The sequence below is a fragment of the Taudactylus pleione genome, unplaced genomic scaffold (assembly GCF_031769625.1).
Source record: "Taudactylus pleione unplaced genomic scaffold, aTauple2 ptg001123l, whole genome shotgun sequence".
NCBI lineage: Eukaryota > Metazoa > Chordata > Amphibia > Anura > Myobatrachidae > Taudactylus > Taudactylus pleione.
Genome location: NW_028285524.1, coordinates 3,889,502 through 3,909,126, shown reverse-complemented (window position 1 = coordinate 3,909,126; position 19,625 = coordinate 3,889,502). Strand labels below are relative to the sequence as shown.

The window sequence follows — 19,625 nt, the reverse complement described above, 5'->3', positions numbered from 1 at the left end:
TACATTCTCTTAGCTCAATCACGTTACCCTAAAATGGGTACTTTTAATCAGGGCGGCCAAGAGCCAAACAGAGCCCAGGGAATGGAGGGTCGGTCCCATGTCTTAAAATAAAGAATTTAGGCCCAGATTTTTCAACCAGTGATATTCTTATTACTGGAGTCGTTACTAATCTTAAATATTGCTCCAACCAGTTAGCTCCTAACTGTCATGTGTTTGAAAAATGACAGGAGCTGATTAGTTGGAGCACCATCTAAGATAAGCAACAAGTGATAAAAAGAATATTATTCATTTATAATCTGGGCCATAACTCTCCCTTGGACACCTATAATAGTGTTCCTTGTGTACTGGTTGCATGTCTCCTTACAGTGTTTCAATGGAAATAATTACTTTCATTTGCAATCAAATGACAGCCCCACTCACAATGTTTTGGTTTGCTTACACACAGTAACGATTGATGCCCAAGAAGGACCAGTTACAGCATTAAGTTATGTGCACTGCTCTGCTTCATTATAATTGTGATAGCCTAGCCACATGTATAGTACACATGGTCACAATTTCTAGCTTGACAGCAGGGCTAGTAAGATAAATGAGTTTTTCTGTTCAGCCTGCTCGCTTGTGTAAACTATTAATCCATTGAAAACTCGTGGCAGAGAGATTCACTAAATTAATTTCTTTCGCAGATTGGCATCTTGTATCCCACTAGTTGATGCAGAACTACATATCCCAGCATGCACTCCGAGAGACAGGGCATGCAGATATTGATAAGTTATTGCTTTCAAGCTGTTAAGGATCTAGATGTCCAGCATGCCCTACTACAGTACTCTGTCTGGTAATGCAACCTGGGACATGTAGTTCCACAATAGGAGAGCCATATACTTAATAAGCCTACTCTAAGTTTTATACACCGAGGTCTATATTCAGTAGATGCCAAAAATTATTTTATTGAGCAGCTTTTTAAAAAGTACACTCTCCAGTCTGCAGTTTAAACTGCATTATTTAGGAAAAAACGCAATTACCAGTTGAAAGTGAAATTAATCACAGAATTTATTCTAAAAAATATACCACCCACATTCAGTATGGTTCATTAGTTTCAAGGATAATGACTTATTATCTTCATCACAGATCCCCACCCACTGTGTCCTACACTATTCCTCACTCACAGACCCATTAGTCATTCACATCAGTCTAATAATGAGCTGGCATTTATCTCAGTTATATGTTCTACATTCCTTACAGTCTCTGATTTGTTAACCCTCAGTCTATGTCACAATATGTATCAGGTGTGTTTAACTAGGGTCAGATACCTATTGCATTCTATGTTCAAAACTGGTTACGCACAGACATGCAGGAGATGAAGTAAGAGGATCTAGAACAACCTGTAACCAATCAGATCATTGGAATGTTGATAGGAGCACAGATTATTGCAGCTCAGACAAGAGCTGCATACATTATTTTGGTTCAGACTCCTGCATGCCATGTGTGGGTAACAGGATGGAAAAGGTCTACCGTACACTAGGTCACCGGTTCTACTCACTTGTCTGTGAAGAAGCGTTGAGTTTGGGTCTTTGTGAAATGATGATCTCTCGGGAAAGGGGGATCCCTGAGTACCCTGTACTTTACCGGTCTGCAAGATGAGCAAATAGGATCATGAGGAATGGAGACCAGGAGAGCTGCGTCTATCTCCATCCGTTCATCAAATGTATAAATACGGATTCTTGCAACATTCTTGGCAGTGGTCAGCCTGATGGACAGTGGAGTATCACAGAAGGCTTCCATACTTCCCAGGTGCAAGGACTCATTATGTTCCGTTACTAACTCAATGTCTGATAATGAGCTGGATATATTGGGAGAAAGGTAAGTTATCCATACAGTCATGGCCTGGGGCTGAACAGGCTTTAAGAAATGGAGCTCCAGCATACACCCGTGAGGCTGAGTACATGGTACAGACATATTAGTGTTGAACAGGTGTAGCTCAGGGTTCCATGCTTGTACGCTGGGCTGGCAGGGCTGGTCGACATCTGGAGGACCTAGATTGAAAAACATAGAACCCTGTGAACATAATTTCCTATTTGTCCACCACCGATATTCAAATATGTTCACTGTTGACATATTACACAGATGTAATTTTAAAACAATTTCCAAAATAAAGCAACAGTTTCAATTAGAAGTTTTTTTCATTAGCTAGTGAAGTACCTCTTAAGCATGCATTTTGCTCCTAGCTATCCTCCTTCAGATCATTAAGTCCTTTTCAAAACCACTCTGGAGGGCAAACAAATATGGATGCCATGGTCTCATAGCTTTCAGTATGTCATGTGATAGCAGAGGGTGGAGAAGAAGGCAGGAGGATGTCATAGTGCATGGAGAAGGCACAAAACAGATTGGGGTATGTTTACAAAACAGATTATTTTCAATGCCACTGATTATCAGCAGCTTTGATAGCTGAGCTTAAAACGGCAATAGCAATAACTGCAAAACAAGCCAGATTTAGTATTTATTACCATTGCCATTTTTATATTAAGAATCGGTGGCTTTGAAACACCTGTTGTTTAGTAAATATACCCCATGGTCTGGCTGCCAGACACAGATACCGATATTCTGCAACACAGACTGTCATCAAGTCATGTGAAGGCAGTCAGGGTAGACAGTAGAAGAAAATGCCACAGTGAAAACAAAGCTGAGAGGGGTGTTCCAAAGCCTCTCTGCACACTACATCATGTGCCATATGACTGCGATTGTCATTGTAATCAAATAACACTGTGCAAAAATCTGCAGAAAAATCAATCAGTAATAACAGCCTAAAGAAACAAACCAAAGAGGAAAGTTAAATATCAGGAATCTTCATATAGGTTGTCACAGTGATGTTATAATGGAATTGCTGCTCCACGCAGATATTTGAAATGAATTGTTGAAATGAATTTACTTTTTGCCATGGAACGTAGCATTATATCCCGGGTGCCTTGAAACAAACTGGTGTTTATAAAGTAAATGTTTCTGGTGTGTTAAGAGTCTAATGTCCGAAGAGCACACACTTTATACACATGCCTAGACCTGCAAACTAGCAAATCTCTCCACAAAGAGTGCACACAGCTTTTCACTATTATTTCAAGTCCCTTAGGAGCCTGGATTCTGGAAAAACAAAAATCCAGGTTAAAGATTTTTTTGTGGCAAACCTGGTTAGTGGGACTGATTGAAAACCTAGGTGATTAGAGATCAGTAGCTTTCTCTACCCCTAGTGGGCATGTAATGAAGGAGGGATTTCCAGCAATTTTGCTCACATACCCAGTGATTTGGTGCGTGAAAAACAAAGCTGTGATGTGCAGCAGGTTTAAATCCCACAGACAACTAGCGGCTTGGCCCAGGCCTGTGCTATTCAGCATTGAACGTGTGTTCTCCCAATACCTGGAGCTACTTGGCAAAATGCTAAATAGGCAGTTTCTGTCAATTTCTTTTACATTGCAACTCGCCCATAAAAATCAGCTGAAAACTGTTGAGTTCACCAAATCGCACTTTATTATATAGCTCCCTCTATGGCATATTTTCAATCTGTTGGCCTGTCCTGAAAAATCACCAGAATAGATGTCCTTTCACAAAGCTGTGATACAGGGGAGCACCACTATACTGCATAACAATCTCACTTACTGGCTTACTAAAATAAAATGTCAGTTTAATCAGAGTGAGTTTACCAGTTGGTGTCTAGCAATAGGTTCAGCATCGATAGGTTCAGCGGGCAAATACTCGCTAAGTAGAACTCATCAAAGAAATCTTCATGGAAATCAGCGCCTGATTCACTACCGTACGCAACTGCGATTCCGCACACAATCGGACGATTGCTGCGTTCTGCGCATGCATATGCATCGCAGTGTGCGTGCGCAAACCAGCCACTGCGATCGGGACTGTGATCGCAGAGGCTACGCAGACCCATCGCAGAGTGATTGACAGGAAGTGCCGTTTGTGGATGGTGACGGAGGGGTTTTCGGCGAAACGTAGGTGTGCCAGTGTGTTTTAATGCCGTTGCAGGGGTGTGCATAAATTAGCCACTGCAATGCCCTACGCAGCCCGAGGTCTCATAGCTTGCGATGAGGCTAGCAATTTCTGAGTAAGGTCAGGGCTTGTGCAAGTGTGCGTGAGGCTGAGATTGTACCGCTGGTTTCGCAGTCTTGCTAAACAGTACGTATGTGTGCTGAGTAAAGTGGGCGTCCTTGTGCAGTGCTGTGGGGGTATTGCATACGTAATGTATTAGCAATGGATTAGCATACTATCGCAGTTAAACTGCGTACGTAATTGCTATTGCATACGCAGTTGCGTACGGTAGTGACTGATGCACTCAAATAATATGAGATATGGTAAGAACTTACCCTTGTTATCTCTATTTCTACGAAGTCCATAGGGTTCCACAGGATACCTTGGGTATAGGTGTGACGTCAGTCGCTGGGCACCATAGAGTTAAGCTTTTCAGCCTCCCAGGATGCACTAGGGTCCCCCTCCTATACCCCGCCCCCGAGCCAAGGCACCTCAGTTAGTTATCAAGCCATAGGCCGGAGGAGGAGAAGGAAGAGAGAGAAAAAAGATCTGGACACATACAAGAATCACATTCTCACCAGAGGGAGACGGAAAACCGGTGACCAGAGCAAAGCCCATCTGCAGCACAGGTGCGACAGGGCGGGAGTCCTGTGGAACCCTATGGACTTCGTAGAAATAGAGATAACAAGGGTAAGTTCTTACCATATCTCATATTTTCTACTGCAGGGTCCATAGGGTATCCACAGGATACCTTGGGGATGTCCCAAAGCAGTATCCTTTAAGGGTGGGGACGCTCCTGTGTAGAAAGGAGAATCCGCCGCCCGAAGGAAGCATCCTGAGAGGCGAAGGTGTCAAACCTGTAATACCTCACGAAGGTATGGACAGAGGACCACGTAGCAGCCTTGCAGATCTGAACTGCCGAGGCACCACGTCGAGCTGCCCACGAAGGACCCACAGACCTAGTGGAATGAGCCTTCAGAGAAGGAGGGACCGGTAGGCCTTCATGAAGATAAGCTTCAGAAATAGCCATACAGATCCAGGCTGCCAAAGTTTGCTTTGAAGCAGGCCAACCCTTTTTACGGAAGCCATAGAGGACAAACAAAGCGTCCGACTTCCTAAACGAAGAAGTGCGGTCAACATAAGTCCTTAAGGCCCGCACAACATCCAAAGAGGCCTCACCCACGGAAAGACCCGGTGAGTTAAAGGCCGGAACAACTATTTCCTCGTTAACATGAAACTGGGAAACAACTTTGGGAAGAAACTCGGACCGAGTGCGGAGCACTGCCCTGTTCCCATGAAAAACCAAGAAAGGGGGTCTACAAGAAAGAGCCCCTAACTCTGAAACACGTCTGGCCGAAGCAATGGCCAGAAGGAAAACAGTCTTAGCTGTTAGCCATTTAAGATCCACTGAGCCCAGTGGTTCAAACGGCGGTCCTTGGAGAGCCCTCAGGACCACAGCCAAATCCCAAGGCGCCACAGGTGGAACAAAGGGCGGCTGAATGCGGAGAACACCTTGCATAAAGGTGCGCACATCCGGGATTGTAGCAATCCTACGGTGAAACCAGACAGATAGGGCCGAAACCTGTACCTTCAAAGAAGCAAGGCGAAGCCCATGATCTAGTCCCGCTTGCAGGAAGGCGAGAATCCGAGACAGACGAAACTCCCGCGGTGCATAACCTCTCGGTCGACACCACTGGAAGAACGTATGCCACACGCGATGGTATATCCTCGCGGGAGACGGTTTCCGAGCTCGTAACATGGTACGCACCACAAAGCTGGAAAACCCCCGGGACCTCAGCATGGCCATCTCAACAGCCACGCCGTCAAAGACAGCAGAGTCAGGTCTGGGTGAAGGCAAGGACCCTGAGACAGAAGGTCCGGTCGTAGCGGCAACCGCAGAGGACTGTCCACGGACAGACCCTGAAGGTCTGAGAACCAGTGCCGTCTGGGCCACGCGGGAGCTATCAACAGGAGTGTCCCTCCTTCCTGTTTGAATTTCCGGATTACCCGTGGAAGAAGGGAGACCGGAGGGAACAGGTATGCGAACCGGAACGTCCACCGGACGGACAGAGCATCCACCAGAGACGCCCCTTCGTCTCTTGTGCGAGACCCGTACACCGGCAACTTGTTGTTGTGCCGGGACGCCATGAGGTCGATTTCTGGAAGACCCCACCTGATCACCAGTAGTTGAAAAACGTCCGGGTGCAGGGACCATTCCCCCGGATGAACGTCCTGGCGACTTAGAAAGTCCGCCTCCCAATTTAGCACTCCCAGGATGAAGACCGCTGATATGGCCGGAAGATTGCGCTCCGCCCAAACCAGGATCCGAGAGACCTCTACGAGAGCCGCCCGACTGCGAGTTCCTCCTTGCCTGTTTATGTAGGCCACGGTGGTAGCGTTGTCCGACTGGACCTGCACCGGGTGACCCTGGAGAAACCGCTGTGCCTGCTGGAGAGCATTGAAGACCGCACGGAGTTCCAAGATATTTATTGGAAGCTCCACTTCTGTCGGCGTCCACCTGCCCTGGAACAAGTGTGGACCCGAAACTGCTCCCCAGCCCCGAAGACTGGCGTCCGTTGTCAACTGGACCCAATTTGGAACCCAGAACGGACGTCCCTTGTTGAGGTGGGTCGTCTGTAACCACCACGCAAGGGACAGGCGAACCTCCGGGGTGAGCACAATCGTCTGGGACTTCAGAGACTGAGGCAGCCCGTTCCACTTGGACAGGATCAGGTGCTGCAGAGGTCTGGAGTGAAACTGGGCGTATTCCACCATGTCGAACACCGACACCATGGAGCCCAGTAACCTCATCGCCGAGTGTAAGGACACCCTGCGGCTGTGCAGACAACTGCGCACCCTTGACTGTAAAGCAGAGATCTTGTCCTCCGTCACGAAGATCCTTTGCTGTCCCGAGTCCAATAAGGCTCCAAGATGCAGAATCCTCCGAGACGGGATTAGAGTGGACTTCTGCCAGTTGATTAGCCAGCCGTGCCGTTGCAGCAGTGCAATGGTCAGGTCCAAGTGGTGTAACAGGAGCTCTGGAGATCCTGCCACCAATAACAGGTCGTCCAAGTACGGCAACATGCGGACTCCCTGCAGCCGCAGAGAAGCCGCCATGACCGCCATCACCTTGGTGAAAACACATGGTGCTGTCGCCAGGCCAAAAGGTAACGCCCGAAACTGGAAGTGGTCGCTGCGGATTGCAAACCTGAGGAACTGTTGATGGCGCAAAAGAATAGGGACATGCAGGTAAGCGTCCTGTATGTCCAATGACACCATGTAGTCCCCAGGTTCCAGCGCCAGAATGATGGACCGTAGGGTCCCCATCCTAAACTTCGGGATCCGCAAAGACTTGTTGAGTGCTTTGAGGTTGAGAATCGGACGATATGACCCATTGGGTTTCTGTACCAAAAATAGATTTGAATAGAAACCCTGGCCCCTCTGGGAGAATGGAACAGGCACTATAACTCCAGCCTGGAGCATAGTGTGCAATACCTTCCGCAGCTCCGTAGCCTTGTTCCGGTCTGATGGTAGACCCGTGGTGAAGAATCGAGCCGGGGGTCTGTGCCGGAAGGAGAGGGCGTATCCGTGGGAAACCACCTCCAGAACCCAAGTGTCTGTCGTAGTGGACGACCAACACTGGGCGAACTGTAGCAGGCGGCCTCCCACCCTGGGATCCCCCAAAGGGAGGCCCGGACCGTCAGGCCGCAGGCTTGTCATCTGGCTTGGGGGCCGGATGTCTGGTAATCCATGCCTGCTTCCGGGGCTTGGCCGATTTCTTAGGACCAGCCTGTCGAGGAAACGACTGTGGTTTGGGCCTGCCCTGGGCCCTAGATGACCGAAAGGACGATGGTCCAGAACCAGAAGGAGCAGCGGCCGACGGGAGACAAGCCGATTTGGCTGCCGCCAGCGTGGCCACAATCTTATCCAGATCCGGACCGAAGAGAACTTCTCCGGTAAACGGCAAGGCTTCCAGACCCTTCTTGGAATCTGCGTCCGCCTTCCAGGATCGCAGCCACAAGGTGCGACGAGCAGCTACCGCTGCTGAAGAAATTCTAGACACCAGAGTACTAATGTCTAGAGCCGCCTCGTTGATGTAAGTGGCCGAATCACGGAGATTGCCAATCAACTCCGCCTGTTCGGCTGGACAGTCGGAATCAAAAGAAGCCTCTAATGAATCCGCCCAGCGCTCCATCGCTCTGGCAACCCAGCAAATGGCCATAGCCGGCCGTGCTGCCCCCCCCCCGCAAGGGAATAAGCGGACTTCAAGCAGATTTCCACCTTGCGGTCCGTAGCATCCTTAAGGGAGGACATGGATGGCATCGGCAATGTGGCACTACGGACAAGACGGGTCACGTGAGAATCCACCTGTGGAGGGGATTCCCACTTAGCAAAATAATTATCCGCGAACGGATAAGCCACCGCCAGGCGTCTCTGCGGCTGGTATCTTTTGCCAGGCTGTTTCCACGCCTCCACTAAATGGTCCACCAACTGACCCGAAAGAGGAAAGACTGTGGCATCGCCCTTCACATCTTTGAAAAAGGCATATTTAGACTTAGCCGCTGGGGGAACTTCGTCCTCAATCACCAAGGCTGTGCGGACCGCCCGAATAAGTCCAGGAAAATATACTTTGGACTTAGCATCAGCGTCCTTAGTATGGAGAGGTTCCTGATCGTAAGGATCCAGAATCTCCCCATCATCAGACGTCCCTTCGTCATCCTCATAAGGAGCGGACAGAGACGCCACCGGCCGTTTATGAGGCCGCATCACAGACTCCCCTTGCAATACATCCGACAAGTGCTGTACAGAACTCGTCAGGGAGTTAACCCACGCTGGCTCCTGAGAAACCGGGAGCGGGGAAATAGGGAGACTGTGGGGTACCACCAATTGTCGTGGGAAACCCTGCATGGGTGACGACACCACAGACTGCTGGGACAAACCCATCGGAGTAAACGCGGGCTGCGGAGCTAACTGGCCCACTAAAGCTGTTAGCGCCTGAGCGAAACAAGCCCAGGGCGGCTCCTGTACCGGTGCTGTAACCGTAAGAGGCCGCGCCATGGACAAACACTGCCGGCAAAGGCCCTCCACGCTACCCTCCCCCTCCACTAACGGTACTTTACACGTGGTACCGGAGGGGAAAATCACTTTCAGACATGATGGCACCACGTATGTGACCCCTCTCACCAATTATATATTAAATAGGCGAGAGACCACCCTGCAGCACCGCACCGCAAGGGCTTAGCAGAAAGAACAGGGACAGTAATAAAGCTGACAGTTTAGAAGAAGAAAAGTTACAGGCAGCGCTAGCACAGTCACATACAATGCAAAGAAAATCAATTCCTGCACTAACAGCGCTGATCACTCAACTACACAGACACAGGGCCTGGTAGGACACAGCGCTGCATACACAGACCTGACCACAGCGGAGGAGAGGTATGCGGGGGGACCCAGACCACGATGCTTCCGTCCAGTGCTTCCAGCAGCGTTCACCATGCGTTGGAGAAGATGGCCGCCGAGGAGCAGAGAGGAGGCTGGCCTGGGGGAGGAGCGCTGACACAGGGCCAGTCAGCACAGTGCAGAGAGGGCTGTGTGCAGCGGGGGAGGCGCCGGCTGTGAGACAGGGAAGGCGCGCTCCCCTGGCATGCATTTAACCCCTAGGACGCCGCAGCGCTACCGCTCTGCTGCGGTCCGCTGTCCCAGGGGGTAGTGGAAGCGCAGGTTGGTCGCCTGGCTCCACGCTGCAGCCAGTCCCCAGGGAGCCCCCTGCCTGGGGACTTAGGACCATGTGATCAGCGGGGACCCACCGCAGGACCCCGCTGCTTACCTCTGTCCCCCTTGAATCCGGCCATGGTCCGGAACATCTGGGGTCACCGCTAGCTGTGACCCCAGATGCCCACCAGCATCCCGGATCAGTACCGGCGTTCTGGTACCGGCGGGGTGTAGGGAAGACAGCATGGACGTCAGGACTGACTGTCCATGCTGTTCATCCAGATGTGCAGCCACAGCTGCATGAAGAAAAAGCTTCAGGGGCTCTTCTAGCCCCCACTCCAACAGGTGCACCCGACTCCGGCCGGGCACCAAACTAAACTGAGGTGCCTTGGCTCGGGGGCGGGGTATAGTGCATCCTGGGAGGCTGAAAAGCTTAACTCTATGGTGCCCAGCGACTGACGTCACACCTATACCCAAGGTATCCTGTGGATACCCTATGGACCCTGAAGTAGAGAGAAAGCATTTTATTTATCACTAGTTCTTCCTATAGGCAAATGCAGCTGAGGTTAAACTCTCAGCTGACTGCTGAACTTGCCATATATTTCAGGGATCTCAGTTGTTTAGTAAACTACCCATGTGATAAGCTGTGAAGAGGAAAGGGTCATGTCACCATGTGGACCTTCTGCCTAATCACTGTATGTCATTCATTTGTAACATGATACCCTCAATGTACAGTGCTGTGTAATAAATTGGTGCATAATAAACAGACTTGGCGACTTTATGCCAGGCTGGTACAGCAGGGGGGGCTGGTGCAGCATAAGGGGGGCGTGGTGCGGACGTGATGTAGCATTGGGGGCGGAGCGGGAGGCGTGGCCCCCTCTCCACCGCACAATGCAGAGATCACCCTCCAACCACTGCAGGTCCCATCCCACACACACACACACCACCCCGCAGCGGTATCTTTATAAATAATACTGTAGATGGTAACCATAGCTGGTCAAGAAGTGACCATTTGAGATTATTTTGCAGATAATTCCCAAAAAGCTGTCATTTTTGCGATGATAGCTTTTAGGAAAAGAGATACTTTATCTGCTCCTACCTGCAGCTGTAATTTGTTCTATGCATGCGCCGTTTCCATTCACAGAAGTGGCACGTGCGCAGCACTGATTACAGCTGCGGTAATTGAATTTAAAATATATTTATTTTTTATAAGATACTTATCTATGTTCTCCCTGCTGCTGCATCCTGCAGCTGACGGGAAGTGATCCCCCTCTGTCTGTTCCCCGATGGCACTTGTAAGTGCTTCTTCAATTAACTGTTTATAGTAAATAAACAGTTAATTATTAAGCTTACTTACAAGTGCCACCGGGGAACAGAGGGGAGACGCTTCCCGTCAGCTTCAGGATGCAGCGCCAGGCAGAGCACAGTGCAGCCGGAGTCGAGGGGCCCGAGAAGGGAGCCGGTGGGACCAGACTGAACATGGAGCCGGAGGGACAAGACTGTATATGGGACTGTACATCGGACTGCACTGATAGAGACACCGGAGGAGGGAGCAGGCACCACCACACAAAAGTGCCTGTGAATACAATACCAGCAGGCAGCGGAGGGGGTGATGAGCGGAGGAGGGGGCGGCCACTGCCGGACACGAGGGCACTGGAGCGCACAGCAGCAACTGCAGGAAGATCTGCTACACAAGCTGCTGTGCCGTGTAAACGGCAGCTTGTGAGTGCTTTCGGGGGGCTGTATGCCATCTGGAGATGGCGTACATTTACATCATCCAAAGAGTTTGATGAATAAAGGAATTTCGACATCCCCATATTAATATATGGGGAGTGTGGAATTTAATGGAGACAGACATAATGAAGAGATATTAGTCATATCTCGTGCATTAAGTCTTGATGAACACTAGTGATACATAAATATAGAAAAAAATTGCTTAAAAACTAAACTTTTGGTTTGATGAATAGGGCCCTCTAAACCAGTTATCACATATTTGGCACTGTGAAGACTGATGCATACCCACAGCCTCTTCAGGAGTCCAGTATCCAAAGTTGTCACACACACGCGGGGAGGAGGCCTGGTGTGCAAATTGCAGAAATGCTCCGTCAGCTGTACAGGACCCACACTCAGATCCTGACTCTCTGTAAATTGTAAATTATAGTCAATGTTTGCAGATGATACAAGTCATACAATACTGACACAGCACAGAACAAGAGCAATGAACATTGTACCACAGAAAAGAACTTATACAGATACATATGCAAAGACAAATGTGTTAATGAATGCTCTGGAATTGAGATACATCATGTGGGCCTCAACAAAAAAAAAGCCTTTAATTCATCTAACCATCACCAAAACCAGCTTTGGAAATCTATAGCTGCCCTGCTATTGTAGAACAACAAGTCTTAGAATGCCCTGTTAGCCTCCAATGAGAATTTGCCCAAATGAGCCTATTATTATTGATTATTATTATGTAAGGTGAATTTACATAATAATAATAATAATAATAATAATAATAATAATAATAATAATAATAGGTCCATATACATTACCTTTCATACAGTTCTCCACTGATAGGAGGTAGCCAGTGAATGGTGATATACTCCTGACTCTGTTTAATTACTATAGGTGCCAAAGGAACAGGGGAAGGTTTCTTAGACCTAGTCCAACCTTGATATTTGAGGTCAATGTAACAATGCATCCGGGCAACTTGGTTTGGTGTGAAGCTATCGGCACAATCATCATCTGACAAGGAAAATGAAAATGAAGGAAAAGGGTCAATTTCTACTTTGTCTGTAATTTATTTATTCAGTAGCTAAACGTTCTTTAAAAATAGCTTTACGTCAGATATTAATCTCCCCTCCACCGGCTTTACCCTGGAGGGGTTGGTCGAACTAATACCTAATTTAAGTTTTGAGACATGGAGATCACAGGGTATAGTTTCCCTTAAAGAAATTACATCATCCGGCTCTATACTGCCATACACTCAAATTAACGCACAATTTAACACCACTTTTAGAGAGTTTTATAAATATTTACAAATTAGACACTGGTTACATAGTATAACCCCTTCCCCACACATCGTCCATGATCTTCCTAAACTTTTAGTTAATCAATTAGATAAAACTAATAGCAAAGGAGGTATCACATGGTGGTACTCCCACTTAATTACCCCTACAGAATTTAACAAATCTTCAACAATACTGAAATGGGAAGCAGATCTCTCTTGTCTTCTCTGAAGAGGACTGCCGTCTAATATTTAAAACCAATTATAAAGTATCAAAATGTATATCTCATATGGAACAATACTATTGGTTACTTCACCGTCAATACTTCATGCCTAAATGAATGCATATTATTTAACCATCCCACTCCAATCTATGCTGGCGGAATTGTGGTCATGTGGGCTCTCTATTCCACATATTTTGGTCATGCCCCTATATCACTACATTATGGAAAAGGGTATTTATCCTAATATCTAAAATTTTAAAGATTTCTATTTCTCCACACCCCGTCATAGCTATTTTTCATATTTATAAAGATGCCCTGACTTCTAATGAACGATATATAATGGGACACATACTTATAGCTACTAAAACAATGATAGCCCAATTCTGGCGATCTCCTATAATCCCCACTTTGGAAGATACAGGTTGAGTCTCCCATATCCAAAATGCTTGGGACCAGGGGTATTTTGGATATCGGAATATTCCGTATTTTGGAATAATTGCATGCCATAATGAAATATCTTGGGAATGAGGCCCAAATATACACACAGAATGCATTTATGTGTTATATACACCTTATACACACAGCCTGCAGGTAATTTTATACAATATTTTCAATAATTTTGTGGCTCAAACAAAGTTTGTGCACATACATGAAATTAATTTATGTTTCATCATATAAACCTTATACACACAGCCTGAAGGTTATTTTATACTTTATTTTAAATACTTTTGTGTTTTAAGTAAAGTTTGTGTACATTGAACCATCAAAAAGCAAAGGTTTCATTATCTCAGTCATGCTAAAAATATTCCGTACTTTGGAATATTCCGTATTTCGGAATATTTGGATATGGGAGACTCAACCTGTATAGAGAAAAAGGTCCAACTTCACTGTGAGTTTGAAACAGCTGGAGTATACTACTCCTCATCGACATCAAACCCGCTGATTCAGTGGTTAAATTGGTCAGACTACTGGGCCTCAAAATCCAAACCATGAGATTCAAACCTTAAGTTGGGGACAAATAACCGAATCTAAGTAGACCAATGGATAATATGGGAAGAGTTGATCTATCTGGTCCTTTTTAACACCTTGACTATTCGGACGGTTTTAGCCTATAGTTCGTATCCTTTCAGATTAGCTGTATGTCATTGATGATAGCTAGATCGATGTATTATTGCTATATATTGGATGACAAGAACAGTTGTATCATCTGGATTGTACAAATATTTCTATGTTATATTTGTTATCTTCTATGCAAATAATGTACCTATTATTATTTCTGTCCCCATGTACTCCTTTTCCCTTTTTCATTTCTGTATCCCAGGCCTTTCCCCTATAGTTTTGAAACAATAAAAATCTAATGTTTAAAAAAAAATAAAAAATAGCTTTACTTGAAAATAATGTTTTTCCCTGGAAAAGGAACATGGATTGGGGCCTGCAGGTAGCCCTATCGTATGCTGAAGCAACATTCATATACAGTCTATCACTTCAGTAGGAACCAGAGATGTCATGGAGGAACGATGCACTGCAACATAGTACTTGGTGAGTTGATAGGATAGTTCCTCGGTGGAGTGGAACAAAATGGCTGCCTCCATGAATTGTAATTACATATACAGTTGATGTACGAGGCCCCTGTTCCAAATGTAATTAAACATAAATAAGGCTTCTGTCTGCTCTTGGAGATCAGGACCTTATTTAGCATTGATTCTGCTTCAACACTAAAATACACCCTTGAGTTCTATACAATTTGTACAAACTTAGACATAAGGATGAAAGAAGTGTACTTATGTGTGAATTCTAAATACCAGCCACAGTAAATCTGCCTCAGATCAATGCACAAATGTGTATAATTATTTATGCCGAACTATAGCGTAGAGATCTGGCTCGGAAATATTAATAGTAGATGTTGAAGTATCCTATTTGCACACCAAACAATACTGTAATTATTTGTCATATACAAAAGTGAGAAAAGTATCTGGACAGAGTTACTAATAACTGCAGAAGTAGTATTTTCCATAAACAATGTAAAGAAATACAAACATCCTCACATCTGTAGAATTTGCTCCATGCAGTAGTCTAAATGGACATGACGAGTAAGACATCCAAATAAAAGACGTGATATAATATAGCTGTGACACAAATGAACTAAGAACCCTTATAGAAGGAGGGGTCAATATGTAAGCAGCCAATTAGAAGTGACTAAGTGGTGCTGATGACCACGTATCTTTACATCAGTCCTCCAACACCCATAAGAGATAAACCTCCAAGGGGCTGCAGACCTATAATGTGCACAAATGTAATCACACCTGTACACAGTACAGAAATCAAAGATAGGTACATGCCAAACAAAATTGACATGCGCCAGTTATAAATGAGTTACTGTGCACTATGCCCCTCTACCCAATACATCCTTCATTTTACTTTGTTTGCTGAGGTAAACCAATGTGTGCGAAAAAACAAGTTATGGAAAAAAATAAAATTAAAAGGAAAAAAGTAAATAAAATCATCATAAAGCCAAATAAAATAATAAGTAAATGAAGGAGCAAATGAAAATAGCTCCATGAGGTAATGAAAACTATTATTGCCTGTTGTGTATCATTAATTGGAATCTATAAAGAATACATTTTTATGGTGTAATGTGTCGTTGAATCTATGAAAGTATCATATAGTTCAGCACTAATAGTATATAAAAGTGTCAGTTTTATTCTTTTTAAGCACTTTATTCATTTTAGTTATTTTAGTTCATAGATTCATTTGTAAAGGAAAAACGGTCAGCATCCCGGCGCGCAGAATGCCGATGGGCGAAATACCGGCGCCAAAATCCTGACAACGTCAGGATCTTGTCACCAGAATCCCGACCGCGGATATCCCAAAGGTAAGTATCGGGCATTAAGGGGAGGGTATAGGGTGCGGGGTTAGGGTTAGGCATTAGGGGGAGGGTTAGGGTTAGGCACTAGGGGGGAGGGTTAGATTTAGGGTGCGGGGAGGGGGAGGTTAGGTTTAGGCACTCAGGGGGAGGTTAGGTTTAGGCACTGGTGAGGGAGTGTTAGGTTTAGGGTGCGGGGAGGGTGAGGTTAGGTTTAGGCACTAGTTGTTAGGTTAGGGTTAGGCACCGGTGAGGGAGTGTTAGGTTTAGGGTGCGGGGAGGGTGAGGTTAGGTTTAGGCACTAGTTGTGAGGTTAGGGTTAGGGGTTAGTCTTACCTTCTATCCTTATGGGTGTCGGGATTCTGACCAGCGGCATCCTGACCGCCAGGGTCGTCTATACGTGACTATTTTTATGACATTAAAGGGATAAGGATGGGAGAGGGTTGTGGGAAGTGCCTCACCCGGCAGGGACGTGCAGTTAGGGTAGGCATACTCCTGAGATTTGATATAAAAATGATTAGAATAATATAAAGAACATATTTATAACTTATAAACATCTTTTTTGTTTATTGTAATCATTTTTATAGTTAACTCTGATAGAGCCAAAATCACTCCGAGCCTTGTGGTTGAAAAACTCAACCACAGGCTTTTGTACGCAGTTTCGATGGTCGCGATGGTCACGACCATCGCGGCCATCAAACTGCACGCTCGTATAGGCTGTGGGTGGTGACCCACAGCTATACGAGCGTCCAGGAGGACGCTCCATAGTTATGGAGGACGGCCCTCATTCAGAGCGTGCGCTCTGCTCAGAGCGTACGGCTCTGAATGAGGGCCACTGTTTGCAGAGTTGGGGGTAGTAAGCTGCACAGGAAGAGAGCTAATAGAGGCAGGGCCCTGAGTATGGGGGATGTGCCTTGTGCACTGATGGACACCTTGTATGTGTCAGGTGACCAGTGTTAGGACTTGATTGGAGCTTGGATCCGGAGTGGAGACAGGAGCAGAATGTGGGACCGTTTGCTGGTATTGAAAAGATGCCGGTCTTAATGGGGTGTGACTCATGAATGGAGGAAGGCGCAGAAAGTTCAGATTGTGGCAATTGAGGGAGACGAGGTACGTCAGACACTGGAGCCGGGACTGGAGGCGTACAAGGACACAGAACCTTCAGGCACGGCAGGACCCTCTATCAGACAGGCAATTGGAGAATGCAATCCGGAGTCAGGGGTGGAACGAGCTGGAACATGGGCAGAGAGAGCAGGCTAGATCACGAAAGACTGCAGCAATACAAGCAAGGGAGCACAGGAACTAACACACAGCTAGGCTGTGTAACACGTTGCACTGGCAACTAAAGAGCCTCTTGACAGCCCTTTAGTACCCACAGGTAGTGCAGGATTGGTTGGTAGTCCTCCAACCCAACCTGCAAGCTGATTGGTCGAAAATAGACATGTGACCTGGATCCAAGATGGTGGCGCCCAGTGATCGCTAGTGCTGCTCAGGAATGCACTGCCTGCTGTTCTGCCAGCCACTCTGCCTGATCTCCAGGCCCAGGATCATCTCCACAAGCCAGGACTCCTGCAGGAAGGGCCCTACCAGTGCGCTCTGACAGGTAAGGTCCACGCTGCCCGTGAATCCGCGGTCCTGGTCGTGACAACCAGGAAGTGCACTGCAGTGTTTAGAGATCAGAGCTCAGCGAGCAGCAGCAAGAGAAGACACAGGTGGGAGAATCAATGGACACTGAAACCTAATATAGTGAGGGGAGAGTTATAGTAAACTGATGGGAAGTTTGGTTCAGCCCACAAAATGGCTGCCTTCGCTGCGTGCGGCAGGTGCACTCTAACATTTTCCAAGAGGCAGACCAGTGACTTTAAGGGTTCTCAATGGTCTCCAAACCACCTTCAGATATATATAATTGAAATTGATACTGAAATGCTTGAGGAGATAAGAGGAATAAACAGCATTTCAGAATAGGGAACAGCTACAGAAAAGTTTGTCTTTTGTCACCTTTTACTACAAAGAATTGGCGTATTGAAATGGTCCAGAAAGTGACATGTTAATATTTCAGAATAGTTTCCCTGGAGCCTAGTTATTTAGCAAAGCACAACAGTTAGTTTAGTTATTATTTGGCAACATCTCCTGAATAAATGTTTTTAATTCGGATCTCCCAGTTGTTAATTAGATAATGTGAAAACATTGCTATTTCTTTTTTGTGCTGTTTTGTCATTGAAAATCAACATTTAAACTTTTTGGGTTCTTTGAGACACTAATGCTATTCAGATCCCTTTTTTTGTTGGGGGGTGTTCTCCTTATGCAAGTGTGGGGGGACTTTTTTTGCATAGGAGATTATTCATTTAGGAACACAGGGATTGAATTGTACACTAATATAAAAAGGTGTGTATTTAGAGAAACACATTCTGTAATAGGTTATTCAGCCGGCCAGCTTTCATAACTAAGGTAACCAGCTGTATTTAGCAGCCTTGTTTGATGTCGGGGACACGGGAGCAGGGAAGTGACAGGACTAAAACCACCACTACCAATGCATTACAGAATTCCCTGGTAAGAGAGAACCTATCTGTGGACATGGAGCCAGGGGCGTAACTACAACTTTGTGGGCCCCAAAGCAAAATTTTTAAGGCCCCCCCCAACTCAGGTCTCAAACAGAGCATATAACAAGAGATATGGTAAGAACTTACCTTTGTTATCTCTGTTTCTACGAAGTCCATAGGGTCCACAGGGTTGACCTTGGGGTATAGCTGGATCTGGATCCATGGGCACCACGCAGTTAAAGCTTTAGCTGCTCCCAGGATGCACTTGGGTCCATCCTCCTCTATACCCCGCCCCCGAGCCACAGCACCTCAGCCGGTAAGCAGCCAAGGCCGGAGGAGGAGACTAAACAGAGAGAAGGAAGACTGGAACACACAAGAAACCATACACACAGAAATGGGAGACGGAAAACCGGTGACCAGCCACACAGCCCATTTGAAGCCAGGTGCGTCAGGGCGGGCACCCTGTGGACCCTATGGACTTCGTAGAAACAGAGATAACAAAGGTAAGTTCTTACCATATCTCTTGTTTTTTACGTCAGGGTCCATAGGGGGTCCACAGGGTTGACCTTGGGGATGTCCCAAAGCAGTTCAACTAAGGGCGGGGACTCTCCTGTGCTGAAAGGAGCACCCGGCGCCCATAGGATGCATCCTGAGAGGCGAAGGTGTCAAACGCATAGAACCTCAAAAACATTCGAATTGAAGACCAAGTGGCCGCCTTACACAGCTGAACAGCAGAAGCGCCACGTCTAGCAGCCCAAGAAGGACCCACAGAACGAGTGGAATGAGCCTTAACAGAGGCTGGCACAGGTAAACCCTGCTGTGCATAAGCCTCACAAATAACGGAACGAAGCCAAGGTGCTAACTTTTGTTGGCAGGCCAACCCCTCTTGTGAAAACCAAATCTGACTTCCTAACCGAAGCCGTCCGGTCCACATAGATTCTAAGCGCCCGGACCACATCTAAGGAAGTCTCACCAGCTGAAAGATCAGGGGACTGAAAAGCTGGCACAACAAGTTCCTGATTAATGTGGAACTTCGAGACCACTTTGGGCAAAAACTCAGGACGAGTGCGGAGCACCGCTCTGTCCTGGAGAAAAATCAGGAAAGGAGGGCGACAGGAAAGCACCCCCAATTCAGACACCCTCCTGGCCGAAGCCAGGAGAAAAACAGTCTTAAATGTCAGCCACTTGAGCTCCACCGACTCAAGAGGCTCAAACGGAGGACCCTGCAGGACCCGTAGAACCACCACCAAGTCCCAAGGAGC

At 46.7% G+C, this 19,625-nt stretch overlaps 1 protein-coding gene across 2 annotated transcripts in view; it reads right to left on the bottom strand.

Annotated features, from left to right (window-relative positions):
* The window catches only part of PAPPA2 (pappalysin 2), a 303,379-nt gene that overhangs the window by 98,638 nt on the left and 185,116 nt on the right, over positions 1 to 19,625 (bottom strand). For both annotated transcript variants that reach the window (XM_088461902.1, XM_088461901.1), the window contains exons 6-8: positions 12,282 to 12,474; positions 11,749 to 11,870; positions 1,535 to 2,027 (exon numbers count right to left, since the gene is read on the bottom strand). In XM_088461902.1, coding sequence (XP_088318028.1) covers positions 1,535 to 2,027; positions 11,749 to 11,870; positions 12,282 to 12,474 — 808 coding nt within the window. The remainder of the gene's footprint in view (positions 1 to 1,534; positions 2,028 to 11,748; positions 11,871 to 12,281; positions 12,475 to 19,625) is intronic.